This window comes from Bos grunniens, chromosome 24 (genome assembly GCF_055505025.1).
Source record: "Bos grunniens cultivar Pamir isolate PY7600 chromosome 24, Bosgru_T2T1.0, whole genome shotgun sequence".
Lineage (NCBI taxonomy): Eukaryota > Metazoa > Chordata > Mammalia > Artiodactyla > Bovidae > Bos > Bos grunniens.
Window position 1 is genome coordinate 43,941,840 of NC_141188.1, and position 17,853 is coordinate 43,959,692.

Genomic DNA, 17,853 nt, shown 5'->3' on the forward strand with positions numbered 1-17,853 from the left:
CCTCAGTAGTGACCACAGGAAGGGTGTGGAAGGGGGACTTGGACATCAGAGCCTCTCAGAGGCAGAAGGGAGTCCGTCATGGGTGAGGCAGTGGGTACAGGATGGTCTGGGGAGGGCAGGGTAAGAGATTAATACACCGGCCTCAGACGAGTGGGGTCCTGCCTGACCACAGCTTCCCGAGCCCCCTTGGCACCAAGGGATGTGATCAACTGAGGTGCCATGAGCGCTCCTGTTGTGTGATAAGACCTTCAGAGGTCCGCAAGGCTTAGGGAAGAGGAGGCACAGGCTTCACAAGGCAAAAGACTTAATGCCACCTGGTCCTGCATAAAGAAGTCACTTAGTCCTCTGAATCCTCATTTACACACCACTGAGTGAATGAAACCACTAGACTCTGGAAGGTGTGCGACACCGTCACGTTTGCTACTTCCAAGATTTCGTGTACGTTTAGAAGTCTGTGTGGCTGTGAGCATGTAGAGATAAGTCGGGGGAAAAAAGAAGAGCCAGGAGGAACTGTTTCCACTTTGTTCACCGTGGGTGATGGGGTTTCTGAGGATTCTGATGTAAAACCCACACAGCTCCTCTGAAATCTGCCTCATACAAACTGTTGCTTCATGAAAGCAACAATACTCGGTCGCGAGCTGAGGTGTTTACCTGGCTGGGCTGCGGGAAATAAATTTCACTGCAGTTACAGCTATGAAAGAGCTAATTTCAGGATCTCACGATGCAGAGCAAATGAGAAATCTGAACTGAGGCTTGGGAGTATCTGCTAGCATGATTCCCCAAAACATTCCATTCTACAGACTCAACATCCAGATTTTACCTCCGTATCAAACAGCGTGAACTTCCTATTATTTACGGTGCTGTCTGCACCAAGGTTTGAAAAAGCTTTCAGAGATCTATTACACAGTTCATTTGCTCATGTCATTAATGAAATATAAAACGTTCTGGCTTGGTACCTCACATTTTGTACAGAACAAGGTGCCAAGCTTACCACCTGGGAATTTGGGATTTCAGTTCATGAATGCACCATTCTGCACAGGACCTGATCTTTATCACTCATTCATTCAGAGACTGTTTATATTAAGTCCTAGGGACCTGACTTAGTGAAGTTGGAGATTACAAATCAGAAAATCTTTCCTTCCAGACATATTTTGAAGGAAAAAGGAGGAAGGAGTACATCTTTTTTTTTTTCTAGAAGAAAAATAGATCTGTTCACCAAATACTTACTAAATGATGTCATTGTACTTGAATTAAAAAAAAGTTCCTTTCCAAGTTGGAAGTCAAAGTTAGGTAAAGCTCTCAACAGCCTAAGAAATGGATATCACCTACTTTTATTTTACACACACAAACAATACACACACATATATACTCATGCACACACAGACACACACACATGTGTGCATATATTAATCATAGCTTTTACTTTCCATTTCGAGTATAACCAAGGTATTTCAGCCGATCAAAGAAAACAGCAAAATTGATCAGCTGCATGAGTAAAGTCCAATGAAATGGATTATATGATATCATAGGATATAAAAGTCTCAAACATAAGATCTAACTTTTCTTTCAATTGTATGGGAGTTAGTGACACACGTTATGGACTGAATGTTTTCGTTCTCTCAAAATTCACCTACTGAAATTCTAACCCCTCAATGAGATGGTATTAAAATATGAGGGTCTTTGGGAAGTGATCAGCTCATGAGTGTTGAGACCTAGTGAATGGGACTAGTGCTCTCATAAAATGCTTGTTTCTGAAACATTTATTAAATGCCTATCACTGGACAACCCTTGGGCTGGCACTAGCAGGTGTAAAATGACAAGACATACACCTCAGCAGCAAGGGTCTAGAATGACGCACAGTAAGTCCACACAAGATCATGAACACACTTGGTGGCTTTGTGACAGGAGGTGTTGGAAGACAGAGGAGGGAGCCTGAGGGTGGTGGCTGTGGACCTGGGGAGGTTTGGGAGGAGGTGGGGTTGTTGGGTACCAGCAGCTGCCATGTCCTGAAGAAACCACAGGCAGGAAAGCGGGAAAACAATGAAACAGTTTACAGACATCTGCTAAGCTCCCGGACGCTGCTGCCATGGAATCAGGTCCTCACGTGTCTCCCTCTATCTGGTCTTTTAGTTTGCTCACCAGGACGTATCTCATGGCAATATTACTACAAGGGCAGGCTCATTCCCTAGGTTCCCTCCTTCCTCCCCATCACAGAATGTACAGCAGAGGACAACTTGGCTTTCTTTTTCTTGGAGAAAGCTTTGAGGTTTGGCTGACTCAGTCACTTTTTTTTTTTTTTTTTAACATGTGACCACTTAGAAATACTGTTAGCAAACAGACTGACGGGCAAACTTTAAAGGACACAGTACTAAAAGGATCAATATCGCTCACAATGGCTCTAAAGGGCCAGACAGCTTCATTTAGGATATAATTGGAATTCCCTTGAAGAGAAAGACGGTGTTAAAATTGAGAAGAAATCAAGCAAGGCCATGTTTAACAGCACTGCATGACACAGTCTTTGCAACTGGCAATGCACAATAACCCCATCTATCAATATCTATTCTGTATTTCAAGACACTTGATGCAAGGCAGAGACAACTCCTGCCCTTACAGGAGAAAACATGTGACAACACAGGAAAACAAAGGGTGATGTTCTAAGATAACATCTAAAACTGGGGATGTGCACCAAACTTAGCCTACAGTTCAAAAATACAGCTTTCACTCAATATATCCCTTAATAATATTTTAATGTATACATCTTTTCAGAAGCATACCCATTTAGAGAGGCATTACGATATGCAAATTTTACTCCCTGACTTTCTTCAAAATATTCATAAAATAAGAACAGTCGATAAGACTAAAGACAATGTTCCCAGAGCTACAGGGATAGGAAATATAAACAACACAAAAGCAAAAAAAGCTATAATTCAAGCATTCAGTGTGGCTGGATGTAGAAAGCCAGGCAGACCTTCTCTTGAACGCAGGTCAATGCGTGTGGCTACAGCTCTCTGGGTAGCTGTTTGGTTTTCTTTAGGTTTATTTACCTGTGAGATGGGGTCACAAAGTCTGGCCAGTAGCCAGTCCTGCCAACTTCCTGTTTTTTTAAATAAAGTTTTATTGGGACAAAGCATGCTCATTGCCTTCTGCTACCACAGAAACTGTATGGCCTATGGAACCTGAAATGTGGCCTCTCCCTCTTTAGAAAAATGTTTGCTAATCCTTGGTCTGTGGGGCTGCTGCACAGACTGAAAATGATGTGACACAGTCCTTGGTACATGGCAATTGTTTTCATTACATCATTATTCAAGTAGGCAAAAGGTTAAGGTCACACAAACTAGAAAGAAAGTGTTTCAATTGCCGAATCCTGCAGATCAATGAATCCTTAGCCATTTAAGAAGAAGCTCTTTCTCTTAGAGTTCCACTCAGGAGATGGCAAAGAACCTCAGCCTGAGCTCCACTCTATAGAAAAATGACTCAGGATTAACGCAGATTAGAAGGACACCAAGTTACCATTTCTCACCCATCAGGCTGGCAAAAAAACCTCGAGTATGACAGCACGTTATGTTGGTGAGGCTCTGGGGAAATAATTGCCGAAACTGCTGCCAAAATTTTAGGGAAACTTGGCAATGTTCATCAAAATTCCACAAAAATTTACTCTTTGATTGTACTCAGGAATCTATCCCTAGAATACCTGGCAAAAATACAGATGTGCACAAGGTTGTTCATTACAAGAGCCAAAGGCTGGAAAATGCCCAGATGGCCACCCTCAGGACAGATGGTGGATGCCAGGTCCAAAATCCTGGATGGTCTTGGTACCTCCTGCTGTGCTAGAAGGACAGAAATGAGAAAAGACCAGGCAGCCATTGACAAAGGACAAGAAGTCACCATGAAGCTGTCCCCAGCAGCCAAAGAGGAGCGATTTGAGTTTATGTGAATCAGAGGGTAGACTGACAAGGTAAACAAAGCCACAAACAGACACTTCAGACAAGACAGCGGTGCTGCAAGACAGAGGAGCTGGTTTCCTCAGAAGCTAGTGACAGGAAGAGAAACCCAATGAAGTTAGGAAAGACTCGGGGGACACAATCTCAATACAGAGGGGGAGATGTGGCAACAGAACAGAATCAGTGGTGACAGTGGAAACTGGTCACACAGTGGTGACCATTTCATGACGTATAAAAATATCAAATCAATATGTCATACATCTAAAGCTAATATAATATTGTATGTTAATTATAACTCAATAAAAATTTTTTTTACTTCTTAAAGTTGAAAAAAATTTAATAGTAAGTGTGGGCTTTAGGAGCATGCTAATTCAACCAGTGTCTATTAGATGACACTTTTGAGATGATCAGGAAGTGTATGCACTGATTGGTATTAGATGGTGCTAAGAACTGGCTGGTACTTGTATTCAATACCAGTGTGGCATCATGATTCTGCAAGAGAACATCCATTTTTTCACAGACATACACTGACTTAGGTAGGGATGATGACACAGTATCTGAGGTTCTCTTTACAATATTTCAGTCCCATCCAACCCTAAAAATGGACAAAGCAAGTATAGCAATGTCTTCCTGAAGCCAGGAGAAAAATAACTGATGTTCAATTTGCTATCTTCTCTCCTTGACAAGACTTTGGGTCTTGAAAGACTTCTGTAAGTTTACAATAAACCTTGGTTTAGGGATAGAGTGAACAAACAAGCGGGCTTCCCTTGTGGCCCAGTGGTACCCGCCTGCCAATGCAAGAGACGTGGGTTCGATCCCTGGGTCAAGAAGATCCCCTGGAGAAGGGAATGGCTACCCACTCCAACATTCTTTCCTGGGAAATCCCATGGACAGAGGAGTCTGGCAGGCTATGGTCCATGGGGTCGCAAAGAGTCAGACACAACTTAAAGACTAAAACAAAAACAACAGCTTCTTTGGTTATCTTTGACATTTGTCGATACACAAAAGAAGAATCAAGAGAAAGATGCTTTGGGGAAGGTCTCACACACACGAAGCTGCATGTGATTTTCAGCCTGAAAGTTTGTCCACCAGATCTGCCTGCCCCAAACCAACTTCATCCAATAACCTCAAGGACCAACCATGAGAACTCACTGAGAGATCGATGGTGACAGTGCTGATGGCATTGACAAGCAGGCAGAGAAATAAACAGACTTTTGAGTCAATTACAAATGGTAACAGAAATGCCATCACAGTCAGCCTGGTGATGAGGTATCTGTTCTTACTACTGGAGAAATAATGCATTTTAAGGTATTTAATTTTCTTTTCATATGCTCTAAGCACTCCATCAGCTTGATTGATACACTTAAAGACACATTTTGAAAAATGAGTAATACTCTCCTGTTAAATGTAATGAAATAGTAGCACATTGTAAGCTGTACTCTCCAAAATTCAACTCTTGATTTCATGTGGTGTTTGGAAAGCTAGAGGGCTGTTGACATTCTAATCACTGGACACCATGGCTTTACCTCCTCAAGGCACAGGATTTACATTTAAGTTTTAAGCTAAACATTTTATTCAGAAGTCTTCTGAATGCAAAAATGCTATTATGCTGAAAAGAATCTACCTTTAGAGTAAAAAAATTTTTAATTACTTTTCTGTCTCAATAGCTGTTCCGATGCTGCAAGTTCACTGTGAGATGTTAAATTGTCCGTATGGTGTCATTAGGGCTATACTGAGCCTATCTGCACATTTTCTGATGTTATCATGAGTCAACTTTTTTTCTTTTCAGGACATGCTGGTGCAGAAATGCTTTTAGCTAAGAGTGACATGATCTCAGCCTTTCACTTGGAGCAGATAAGATCAGATAATTTTAATAATTGGGAAGATATCAATATAAATATAAATTTCTCTGTACTAAACCTATAGAACTGAATATAACATATGACATCAGGAAGCAATAAGAAAGTCAACTCTCTTCTCTGCAGTGCCCTAATTCTACAACTTATCTTTCACACTGGTTCATAGTAGAAGAAGCATTTTCACATAAATTACCCTATTTAATCATCAAATTCAATCTGTGTGCAGGCAAGAATGGTATAAATCAAAGGTTTACTTTACAAGGAAACCGAGGCTCAAAAATGACAACTTACTCAAGGGCACAGTCACTGAAGTAGTGGTGGTGAGATCACCAATGGATAATCAGTGAACTGCTGGAATAAACAGGTCATGAGTAACCAAGCCCAGCTCACCTTTCGAAGCCGATTTGTCGGAAAGTCTTCTCCCAGGTTGAGCCTGCAATGGGAGGAAGGGACACAATTAATGCACATCAAAGACTCAGTTCTGTCCAGATTTATACAACCTAATAGAGATTTGCTTGTACTGATACATGTAAGTGGGGTGACTGTCTTCCCTCTCAGAGACCAGTCTGGGTGAGCACCCCCTGCCATGGACAACACCCATGCCTTCCACTGCTGACACGGCTGCCCATTAATCATCCTCTCAAAGTCTACAGGTGTCCTGAGCAGAAAAATGAGTAACACTCTCCTGTTAAAAATAATGAAATAGTAGCACATTATAAGCTGTACTCTCCAAAATTCAACTTTTAACTTCATGTGGCATTTAGAAAGCTGGAGGACACTCTGATGTTCCAATTCACTGGCCATCATGCCTTTACCTCCTCAATACTGAAGCATGGGATTTATGTTTATTTTTAAAGCTAAACATTTTAATCAGAAGTCTTCTGAATGCAAAAGTGCTGTTTCCAATGACATGATCTGAAGGGTATCCAAGTCCCCAAAAGAAAAGCTGGGTATAAAAATGATTTTCTGTTATTTTTTCATGTTTCTCCTTACACTATAAGCGTGACTATTTTCTGAGTACTTTATATAAAGAAAATGCTCATTTTAATCAAAGACCATGTTAATAAAAGTCTGCATTTATAAGAGTTCAGGGTTCTGCTAAAGAAAATCAACCCTGAATATTCTTTGGAAGGACTGATGCTGAAGCTGAAGCTCCAACACTTTGGTCACCTGATGCAAAAAGCCAACTCACTGGAAAATATCTTGATGCTGGGAAAGACTGAGGGTGAAGGAGAAGGGGATGACAGAGGATGAGATGGTTGGATGGCATCACTGACTCAATGGACATGAGTTTGAGCAAACTCTGGGAGGTGGTGAAGGACAGGGAAGCCCAGCGTGCTGCAGTCCATGGGGTCACAAAGAATCAGACACAAATTAGCAGCTGAAGAACAACAGGGGTTCTGCTCAGCCACACTTTCACATTTTCCCAATGCATTGTCTGGGGCAACAATAACTGGACTTCAGTAACTGTTCGAGTTATCACCTCTGCTCGCCTCCCAGACCTAAATCCATGAGCTGTGTCATGTACTAGTTGCTTTAATAATCACAGAAGATAATCACCACCTTTCCATACAATTTGGTCCTGCAAATAGGAAGTGGAATGTTCAGCACTGGGTCTCCAGAGGCAGCTAAGAAGTTACACTGCTTCTTTTCCTCAAGTCTAAATAAACCAAGAGGGCATTTAGTTTTCTTTCTAGAGAACTCTCCCCCCAGCACTTTATTCTCAGGTGGCCACTCAGTGCCTCCAGGGCATTAGACAGGATGGTTTCCAAGCTAGTCTAAGTGGGTATCTCACTAAGGGACTTGAGTTCATACTACTTCATTATGATAGAGCATTTTCAATAACTGCTATAAATGATGCAGGATAAATTTGGGATCTGAACTATACACACCTGCATCCACACACAAATTTAAAGCAGATTCAGATTTATCTCCTCAGATGAAGTTACTCTTGCCCAAGTGAATTCCAACAGACTTTGCTGAGTAGGAGGAAAGCCGTGGAATTTTCGTTAAGCAGTCCAGGAATTTCTCATGGCCTGGGGGAGTGGGCCCCATAAGAATGTCATGTGTCCTGTGAGTCACGTGCTAGACAGTGGAGATTCCAGGCTCAGGAATTCTTGGACGACAGTTATCCTGCCCTTAAGATGCTAGCCATTAAGATGCTGGTCAAAAATTATAACCTGAATCAGAAACCACGCTGAATTTCAGGGGAGCTGGCAACAGCCCGGCCGAGACTCAGGTGGGAGAGATGAAGAACCTTGTGCCAAGTGAGAAGCAGACAGTCTGTGCTGGACCCAGTGGGGAGGGTCGCAGTGGGAGCCAGGGTAGGGAGGCATTCAGATGCTATTCTCCTTGACTTTCCTTGCTTTCATTGAGAAACAAGCCACCTTTAAAATTTTTCCACATTTCCATTTTTCCCCCTAGGTAGTCTCAGTGCATTCCTATATTGATTTTTTAAAAATAGACTCAATTTATTATCAAAGTAAAATAAAAATAAGTGACTTTGCTCTATTGTACTATCAGGCTTTTAAAACATGGCAATTTAAGTAAGAAATAAGTTTCATATTTCTGAGAGAAATAAACTTATTCAAAAGGTTAGAATAAGGTAAAAGTTTTGGGGACAAGACTTCTAGTGCTCCTTAAAATAAACATTATTAACCCACTCAACCAAGCACGGTGGAGATGGGGGAGCACACTTTTCTTCATCACTAGAAGTCAACTTAATTAGTAATTTGAGCATCCTACATACCATAGACACTCATCATTGTCTGCTGGTGATCCCCTACTAAGCACCTTAATATGTTAGGTATGGGACTGAATATATGAAAATATGGTTTTTGCCCTCAAATACCACATACTCCAGAGGTTTGGGCTTTTGTGTCTTTTGTGAGCACAGTCACGAGGGAACGAGAAACACACAATAAATGGAACAGACGTGTCCAGATCCTTTGGCACCAAGCATATTTTTGACAGCCCATTATTCAGTTGCTGGGGAATTCTTTTAAAGCCATTCCCCGTGTTTTACATGGTAAAGCAATATTATTCTCCTATGCCAGAAAAGTCCAACACGGAGAGAAAAGTAGGAAAAACAAAGTCGCTGGCAGACTGCCTTGATTCAACACTTTTAAAAATGAGATTTATAATATGGAGCAGTCTAGAACACGTTACCATCTTCAGGTGAAAGCAAAGGACAGCAAAAACAACAGGAAAGGAAAATACAGCAGAGATATGGATACAGTTCACAAGAGGGGGTGTTCCTATCCAATTTAGATGAAGTAGTTAGAAATAATGCATTGCAGTTCTTCACTTGTAAAAACTGGTTACCAAAGGGGAAAGGTGAGAGGGGAGGGATGCATTAGGAGTTTGGGATGAACATATACAAACTACTGTATATAGAATAGACAACCAGCAAGGACCTGCTATATAGCACAGGGAACTCTGCTCAATATTCTGTAATAACCTGTAAGAGAAAAGAATCTGAAAGAGTATCTGCATATATGCCTATAATGAATCATTTTCCTGTGTACTTGAAACTAACACAACATTGTAAATCAACTATAACTCAATTTTTAAAAACCCATCAGGTTACACTCACACCTCATTAGGTGCCAACTTCATACATATTAGTTCATTTAATCCGTGAGGTCAGTACCACTAACTCCCTGCTTTCAGGTGATCAGCTGAGGGGGGCAGACCCCAGATCCAGCACCATATTTATCTCCCTCCCTCACTGCTCTGTCCGGCATGGGGTTCTGTCCTCGTCTCTCCTTCCTTCTTCCTTTTCCTCTCCTTTTTGTCCTTCCTATCATTTGTCTCTTGCCACAATCTGGCTACAATGTGAGATTCCAAATGTTTTATTTTTAGCTCCATAAAGTTTTGTGTGTCTGGTTATTAACTTGAGAAGCATGAAGTGTCTACAGCAGACATTCTACAGCATCCAGCCCTCCTCCATCAGCGGGACCAGTGAGCTACTCCTGCGGGAATTTTGTTAGACACGCAGGACGCCCCGCAGGAGCTCAGTCCACACAAAAACACTGAGACTCGTACCCCAGACACGTGGAGTAGGGCTGCTTGTTCTTTATTTTGTCTGATTTTTCTGCAGTAGTGGTTGAAAACTGAAGGACTTTGCCTGCTACTTGAACCCAGACAGCTGAGTTCTCCCAGCCCTGCCTCTGGTCTGTATTTTTTTTTTTTTTAAACAAATTACCCTGGGGTCTTTACAACACTAGGGGGTTTTCCAAAGCTCCCATTCAGTTTTTAACTTCATTTTTTCATAAACGTTATTCAAAAGTGTAAAAATTTCTATCTTTATGTTGTAGATTAGTTACTCACTTTGTTATGTTTCCCCACTGATTACTTTTATCAATCATTTAAAATCAACTTGTTACTCAATCTCTAACACAAAAAATGTAACTTGGTTTTTCCTATAAGTTTCAAAATGCAATTAGAAAACTGGTGGTCAAACAAGGCACCGATTTTCTCCTAATTGAATAGTCCTACACCAAGTATGTCCCAGACGTTAACAGCCGCTTGAACTTGGACCTGCACCTCTGCTTTTTTCAAAATAATTAGCAGAAAAGGACTAATAATTCATGGAAGTGGTAGATTTTTTGCCAGCATATTCCTATAAAAATGGAAGCATTTTCATATATCATAAGAACTGCCAGACAGCTGAACATGGGACCTGGCACAGAAATTGGTGACAGAACACTCAAATACCAGGAAATTATATCACTTATGAGTTTTCTTCATTGACATTATTTTTAACTCTTTAAAGGAAAAGTTTTCCCTATCCAATCAAAGAATCAAGATTCTACCACACATTGAACGCTGGACAGGATGTGAAATTCTAAGAGGAAAATGGAACCTTCTCAGTTGATTAGGAGTGACATTTTACTCTGCAAGTGTGAAGAGGTTCTTGTGTTGAATTGTGCCTGAGCTCCATCAAACCACAGAAATGGAAGCTCCGATGGGTGGTGTGTACACACGTGATGCACTTTTCGCAGACAAGGAGCAACTTCAGCTTTTTGGATGAAATGGTGAGGTCTGCAAAATTTTCTGAGTACTAATTTCCAGAAGATATTTATCATTAGGGGATTAAAAGTAACTGTAAAAGATAAGGAAAAGGAAAAAAATTCTTTACCACTCCTTAATTAACACTTTTTAAAAATACTAAATGACCTATACAGGTATAGTTTTTAAAGATCATTTTTGCCTTTACCTAATACTCTTGCTTTGTAATGTCCATTACTCCCTGCTCTGACCTTTAGTATCTATATGACACTGCTTTAGTCATAATGTAACTCTTTCCATGTCAATAAATATGGGCCCCTTGATCAATTTAATGTACATAGAGTGTTACATAATTTAATAAACTGCGAATTCCTTATCAATTTCTGGTGCTATATAAATTATACCTACATTTTTGCTATTACATATAACAATGTTTTGAACACCTCTTACATATATCTTTGAACATCTATTCAGTTATTTAAGATAAATTTCTCAAAGTAGACTTATTGCACTGTGATGTATCATATGTAAAATTTTGGTTAACGCTATAAAAGTTTTTACCCTCAAATTTTATTCAAATATATATACTTGACTTAATTGTTTTATGGATCTTTTTGTCTCTAATAAGACATTTTCTTTGAATTTATATTTTCAGAAATAAGAACAAATTAAACAAACATTCTTAGGTTTGTACACAATGTCAGTATTTTCTTTTGTGAACTTTCTTTTGCTGAGTTTGCTGCGCAGCCTCAGGGATGGGGTCTCAGGCCTTCGCAGTCCAGGGTCACATGCAGGGGAGGGAGGCAGGCTGCACACTCCCAGGTGTCTCATCTGGGCATCCCCATCAGGCCTCACTTCTGGTTCCCAGTAATGATCTGATCCACCCTTTAACACTCTCAGAAGTCAGGATCTTTTCTTTTTTGCTTTTGGGCTTCCCAGATGGTGCTAGTGGTCAAGAACTCACCTGCCAACACAGGATAGATCCCTGGGTGGGGAAGATACCCTGGAGAAGGAAATGGTAACCCACTGCAGTATTCTTGCCTGGAGAATCCCATGGACAGAGGAGCCTGGCGAGCTACGGTCCATAGGGGTGCACAGAGTTGAACACGACTGAAACCCCTTAGCCATGCATGCACTTCTTTAGACAGACTCTTCTGAAGTGCAAGTTCTTGGCCCCAAAAGACATCCATGGAGAGCCCTGTTCTCCGCCCAGAACCCTAAGTTTGTTCAGATGAGGAGACTCATGGGGAGTTTCAAGCCTCAGATGGGTTGAGGGTGCGGGGGGTGGGGGAGTCCTCTCTCTCCCCGCAGGCTCACAGAGAGGCTGATGTAACAGTCCTGGGATAGGCAAGCGTCTTCTCCAAAATCATGCTCCTTACTGATAAATATTGCTGACATTACAGGCACATATAAGAATGTCTGACTAATCTCCTGGCACAGAGCACAATCCCTGAGCTTGAAATGTGAAGCAGCTGAAAAGCCATCAGTCAGCTTTTAAAGATGCAGCAAGTACCCGCCTTTGAAAAAGTCTCTCCATACTGTGCTTTCAAACACGAAGTGTCTGGTGGCACCTGACACAAAGGCTGAAGCATTCTTGGACTCACAACAGAAGCCCCCTCTCTGTGCTTTTCCAGGAATCCAGATGGACACTGTTCATGGCAGACAGAAGCTTGTCTGGGCGCTGATAACTCTAGCAGGCGGGCTCCTTCACTTTATTTTGTCCTCTCTCTGCTTTTGGTCAAAGTGAGACATAAAAACTGCATTTCTAGGGGAATAAAACATTTATGATGAGGGCGGGCAACCCAAAGAACTCAGACATGGGTAATGTATATAGTCTGGGGGGTTCAGACCTTTAGGAGTCCCTCCTTGATTGCCATTCCCTCCCTTCCCGTGGAGGCAGGGTCCCTAATGCAGTCCCTTGGAAGTGACCTCCAAGGGGAGGAAGTGGGGACCCAGGCGGATGGTTAGGAAAGGAGACAGGATACCCCCCGCCACCCTCCCAGGCCTTGGGCTTTGAAACAAACACCAGTGTTTCCTTCAACAGACAGGCAGAGGAAGGCTAGGACGGGAAATGGAATGTCTACAAAGCAGAGGAGGGTGGTGAGCTCTGCTTGGGGGTGCAGGCTGACAAAGGGAAGTCCTGAGCATGGCCACAGACTGCTCCTGAGGGGAAGAGAAGCAGGCGATGGGCTGCTGGCAGGGCACGTGCACTGTTCCTGTCGTGACATCTCAGGAATGAGGTACACATGCCCACCGGGTCCCTGCGTCCCCAGTTCTCTGCCTCACATGTGATCCTCACTCCCCTTCACAGGAGAAGGAGCCAGAGTTTTAGATTTTCAATCCCGCATCCTTACAACACTATACATAAACAATGAAAGGGCTTCCCTGGTGGCTCAGACAGTACAGAATCTGCCTGAAATGCAGGAGACCCGGGTTTGATCCCTGGGTTAGGAAGATTTCCCTGGAGAAGGAAATGGCAACCCACTCCAGTATTCTTGCCTGGAGAATCCCATGGACAGAGGAGCCTGGTGGGCTACAGTCCATGGGGTCATAAAAAGTCAGACACGACTGAGCACTAACAGTTCCACTTCACTTTCAAACAATGAAAAGGGGGTGTTGCAAATGGAAAAAATGTGATGAACTCGGAGTAGGTGGTTCAGTCAGCACAGCCCCCGATCTGAACTCGGTTACATCCGGGTCCACGGAGCTGGCTTGACAAGAGCCGAGAGAGCCTGGTGATTCTTAGCAACCCGAAGAGATCCGGGGCCACCGTCCTACGAGCTGCCTCACTTCACAGGCCAGAACATCTCTTCCCAGTTGTGGTTCAAAGTGCAGGAACATTTGGAAAGAGCTGTGAAACCTTTGAGGGTTTCCCAGGTGGTGCTAGCTGTAAAAAACCAATGCAGGAGACATAAGAGACGCGGGTTCGATCCCTGGGTTGGGAAGATCCCCTGGAGAAGGGCATGGCAACCTACAGTATTCTTGCCTGGAGAATCCCATGGACAGAGAAGCCTGGTGGGCTACAATCCATGGGGTCGAAAAGAATCGGACATGACTGAGCAACTTAGCAAGCACATGAAACATTTGGGCATGTCTGGCCCCTTCCTATCCGTGAGAAACTTATAGCACTTCACCTTCATCCCTGCTTAATGATTTAATTCAGATGCATTAACAGAGAGAGGGAAAAAAGAGTCCTGGTTTGTCTTTGTGCTGGCTCAAGATTTACAGAACTTTCAGAGGCTTTGGCTGACTGCAGCCTCCCAGCTGCTGCTGAAAAGGTCTTTGTGTAAACACCCCCGGCAGTAACCACAGCTGCAGCGCACGGCAGAGCCACAGAAAAAACCCCTGTTTATGTGACGAGCTGGAGTGTCTTGCCTCAGCGCCCTGCTGAGATGCAGGCTCCGTAGAAGAAACCAGGTGATGGGGATGTTCCTAAGTGATGCTGATGCCCTGGTCTGTGTGATGGGGACCCGTCATTATCCTGTGTTTACTGGAGTCCAGAGTGGGGCAGAGTCACCCCAGGGGCAAAGGCATCCTGGATGGTCTTGACAGGATTCCTATGCCTTTTCCTGGACCTTCAAGGAAGGCTGGAGAGTCTGAACAAAAGAGAAACAGCTCTTCCTGACTGCTCGCTGTGAACCGTAATTTTGCATTTCCGAAGTTTCACATTTGGGAGCCATTTCAAACGAGGCACCAGCAGGAAACTGGGCTCATACACTCGTATCTCACCTTTGAGAGTCTGGGAAAAAGAGGGTCCAAGGTGGGTTGGGAGAAGAAAGGGCTCTCACCCCGCTTTTGGCCCCATTTACAACCAGCCCTCATAGGAGAGGCTGCTGTTCCCACCCACAGATTATTTTATTTTATGGAAGTATATTTGATTTACAATATCGTGTTAGCTTCAGGCGTAAAGCAGAGTGACTCAGTAATACATATATACATATTCTTTCTCAGATTCTTTTCCCTTATGTTGTTGTTGCTGTTGTTCAGTCGCTAAGTTGTGTCCATGTCTGACTCTCTGCAAACCCATGGACTGCAGCACGCCAAGCGTCTCTGTCCTCCACTATCTCTGGAAGTTTGCTCAAATTCGTGTCCATTGAGTCAGTGATGCTATCTAACCATCTCATCCTCTGCTGCCCCCTTCTCCTTTTGCCTTCAATCTTTCCCAGCATCAGGGTCTTTTCCAGTGAGTTGGCTCTTCACGTCAGGTGGCCAAAGTTGCTTCAACTTCAGCAACAGTCCTTCCAATGCATATTCAGAGTTGATTTCCTTTAGGATTGACTGCTTTGATCTCCTTGCAGTCCATGTGGCTACCCCTTGGCAAACCCTACGATATCTCCTTAAACAAAGAACTAGCAAGATGATAGACATGTTTATACCTTTTAATATTTACAACTAAAAATGTCTTCCAAAATCCCATTAATTTACAACTTGAAACTTATGAAACTGATATAGTGGACTGCTTTTGCTTATAAAAGCCATTTGATAGGATGCGTCCCTGGTGACTCAGATGGTGAAGAATCTGCCGGTAATGCAGGAGACCCGGGTTTGATCCATGGGTCAGGAAGATCCCCTGGAGAAGGGCATGGCTACCCATTCCACTATTCTTTCCTGGAGAATCCCATGGACAGAAGAGCCTGGTGGGCTACAGTCCATGGGGTCACAAGAGTCAGACAGGACTGAGGACTAAGCACATAGGACTCAACATACCAGAAGCACATTTTTTAAAGACCCTTAGTAGCTGCACTTCATTACTTAACTGAGCATGCGGAAAGTGTGGAAGGAGCAGCTGCTGCAGCTGAGCACATTTCAGGCCCTGAGTAAAAACCTGGGAGCAGAGCGTCCATGGTCTGTGCCCGCCTGCGGTGTATAGTCTAGGGCCGAAGAGAAGCAACAAGGACAGCAATGTGATTAAAAGTTACAGCAAAGTTTTAAGAAGTAAAAGAAAGGAGAAGAATGCTTCGAACTAAGAGGTGGGGGGGCGGTCACCTGGAGTCACAGTCGACTGTCCACACAAAACTCTCAGCCCACACTAATCTGGGACCAGATGCCACGTTCCAGGACTCACAACTTTCCTAACACTTTGGAGGACGGGGTTGGTAGTATGTCCTAATGGGAAGTGATTCACTTAACACAGCATCTTAGAAACCCCCTCTTCCTCACATTAGCCCAGGCTCAGGTCCTTGGAGAGGCCCCAGTCACTCTCTGAGAAGGAGAAGCAGGGTTCTGTGCCATGACTCAGTGCTGGGGGCTGGCGCTGGCCCTTCAGCAGCTTCCGGGAGGAGGGAAAAATGATGCTCGCTCCCCTGCAGCAGAAAGGCCTCACCTCACTTTCTGTCCGAGCAGTTTTAGGATGTGCTGCTGCTGCTGTTAAGTCGCTTCAGTCGTGTCTGACTCTGTGAGACCCCACCGTCCCTGGGATTCTCCAGGCAAGAACACTGGAGTGGGTTGCCATTTCCTTCTCCAATGCAGGAAAGTGAAAAGTGAAAGTGAAGTCACTCAGTCCTGTCTGACTCTTCGAGACCCCATGGACTGCAGCCTACCAGGCTCCTCCGTCCACGGGAGTTTCCAGGCAAGAGTACCGGAGTGGGGTGCCATTGCCTTCTCCAGTTTTAGGATCAATTCCTCAATTGCAATGCCTCTATTCTTTTTTTTTTTAAGAAAGTCATGCAAACTTTACAGCTCATAAACCTTCATTGGATTTATAAAGGTGGAGCTGGCTTTGGAATGTCTCCTGGAGCTTGTTCTCATGAAACTGCTTTTTAGCACACTCCTCAAAAGAGAAAGAAAGAATCCTAGAAGGGAGGTTCAGAAGTGTTCAGACTGAAATGCGCTCTCAGTGCAATGCTGCTGTTGTCAAAATCCTGGCCTTCGTTGTCTCCTCCTTTCTGCTGATGTGTGGGCTGGCTAACTTTCCTGGCTGGGGGAAGTTCAAGGTCTGGCATCAAAACTGTAAGATTTTTGCCAAGACTAAAATACCTGGGGCTCGAATTTCAGCCCCTGAACTTAGGAAGGAAGCTGTCCAATGTCATCACTTCAGGCCAGCAATCAGCAACTTGACCCACAGAACATACCTGTGCTGGAGATAAGAGAAGCCAAACGCTGCAGCCGGGTCCCACCAGGCTCTGCTCAAAGGGTTGTGTGCACACAAGTCAACAGAGCTCCCATCCGTGGGGAACCTGCCCCAGCAGCCCCCTGCCCAGCGAGGCCTCCTCTCCAGCACTGCACCCTACCCCAGCCCTGCTTCATAAACCTCCCCCTCCCCGACCCTGGGACTGCCTTCTCCTCTACATCCTGGAGACCTGGGCTGCTTTTAAGCTTGTTTAAAGATCCATTGTAGCCTACTCTGCTTTCTTTACAATGAGAACTCCTAAAGCAGACTATCCAGCTTAGTGGCAGCAAGAGAAGTGGATGTTTAGTTTATGAAAAGCAAACTAGTTGCTAGAAAATGACACGTAACAACCAGGAGATGGCACGGAATTAAACACATCTCCTCGAAGTAGGTGAGTGGAGCCACCTATGCCAGGGGCTCTCAGGTGGGTAAACAGAGGGACACCCCAAAGTGTGGAGTACCTGAGGGGTCTTGGGGTTCTTCACGAACGCACACAAGAAGGCATAATGGACTCTTCTCTGGTTTTGAGTTTGGCTTCTGGACAGAGGCATTCTGACCTTTCAGAAGTGCACTCCCCCACCAGCTGTGCAATGACAGCACCTTCCTGTTCTGAGCCTGTGAGCTTTCTGTCAGGAGAAAGGGGCCAGAGCCACCCCACGCCGAGGCTGGGAGGAGACAGGTGACCGAGAATTCTGGCAGATTTTGGCTAAACTGTTTAGTTGCTCAGTTGTGTCTGACTCTTTGCGACCTCATGGACTGTAGCCCGCCAGGCTCCTCTGCCCATGGGATTCTCCAGCAAGAATACTGGAGTGGGTTGTCATTTCTTTCTCCAGGGGATCTTCCCAACCCAAGGATCAAACCCGCATCTCCTGCATTGCAGGCAGATTCTTTACCATCTGAAACACCAACTTAATCTGAAAAATAGCACTTA

General features: G+C 43.9%; 1 protein-coding gene across 6 annotated transcripts in view; it reads right to left on the reverse strand.

Moving 5' to 3' along the window:
• PIEZO2 (piezo type mechanosensitive ion channel component 2) overlaps nucleotides 1–17,853 on the reverse strand; it is a 252,980-nt gene that overhangs the window by 129,367 nt on the left and 105,760 nt on the right. For all 6 annotated transcript variants that reach the window (XR_015153974.1, XR_015153975.1, XM_086373218.1 and 3 more), the window contains exon 4: nucleotides 6,191–6,233. Coding sequence is in view for 4 of the 6 variants with exons in the window: in XM_086373218.1 (XP_086229344.1) it covers nucleotides 6,191–6,233 (43 nt within the window). In the remaining 2 variants the exon portion in view is untranslated. The remainder of the gene's footprint in view (nucleotides 1–6,190; nucleotides 6,234–17,853) is intronic.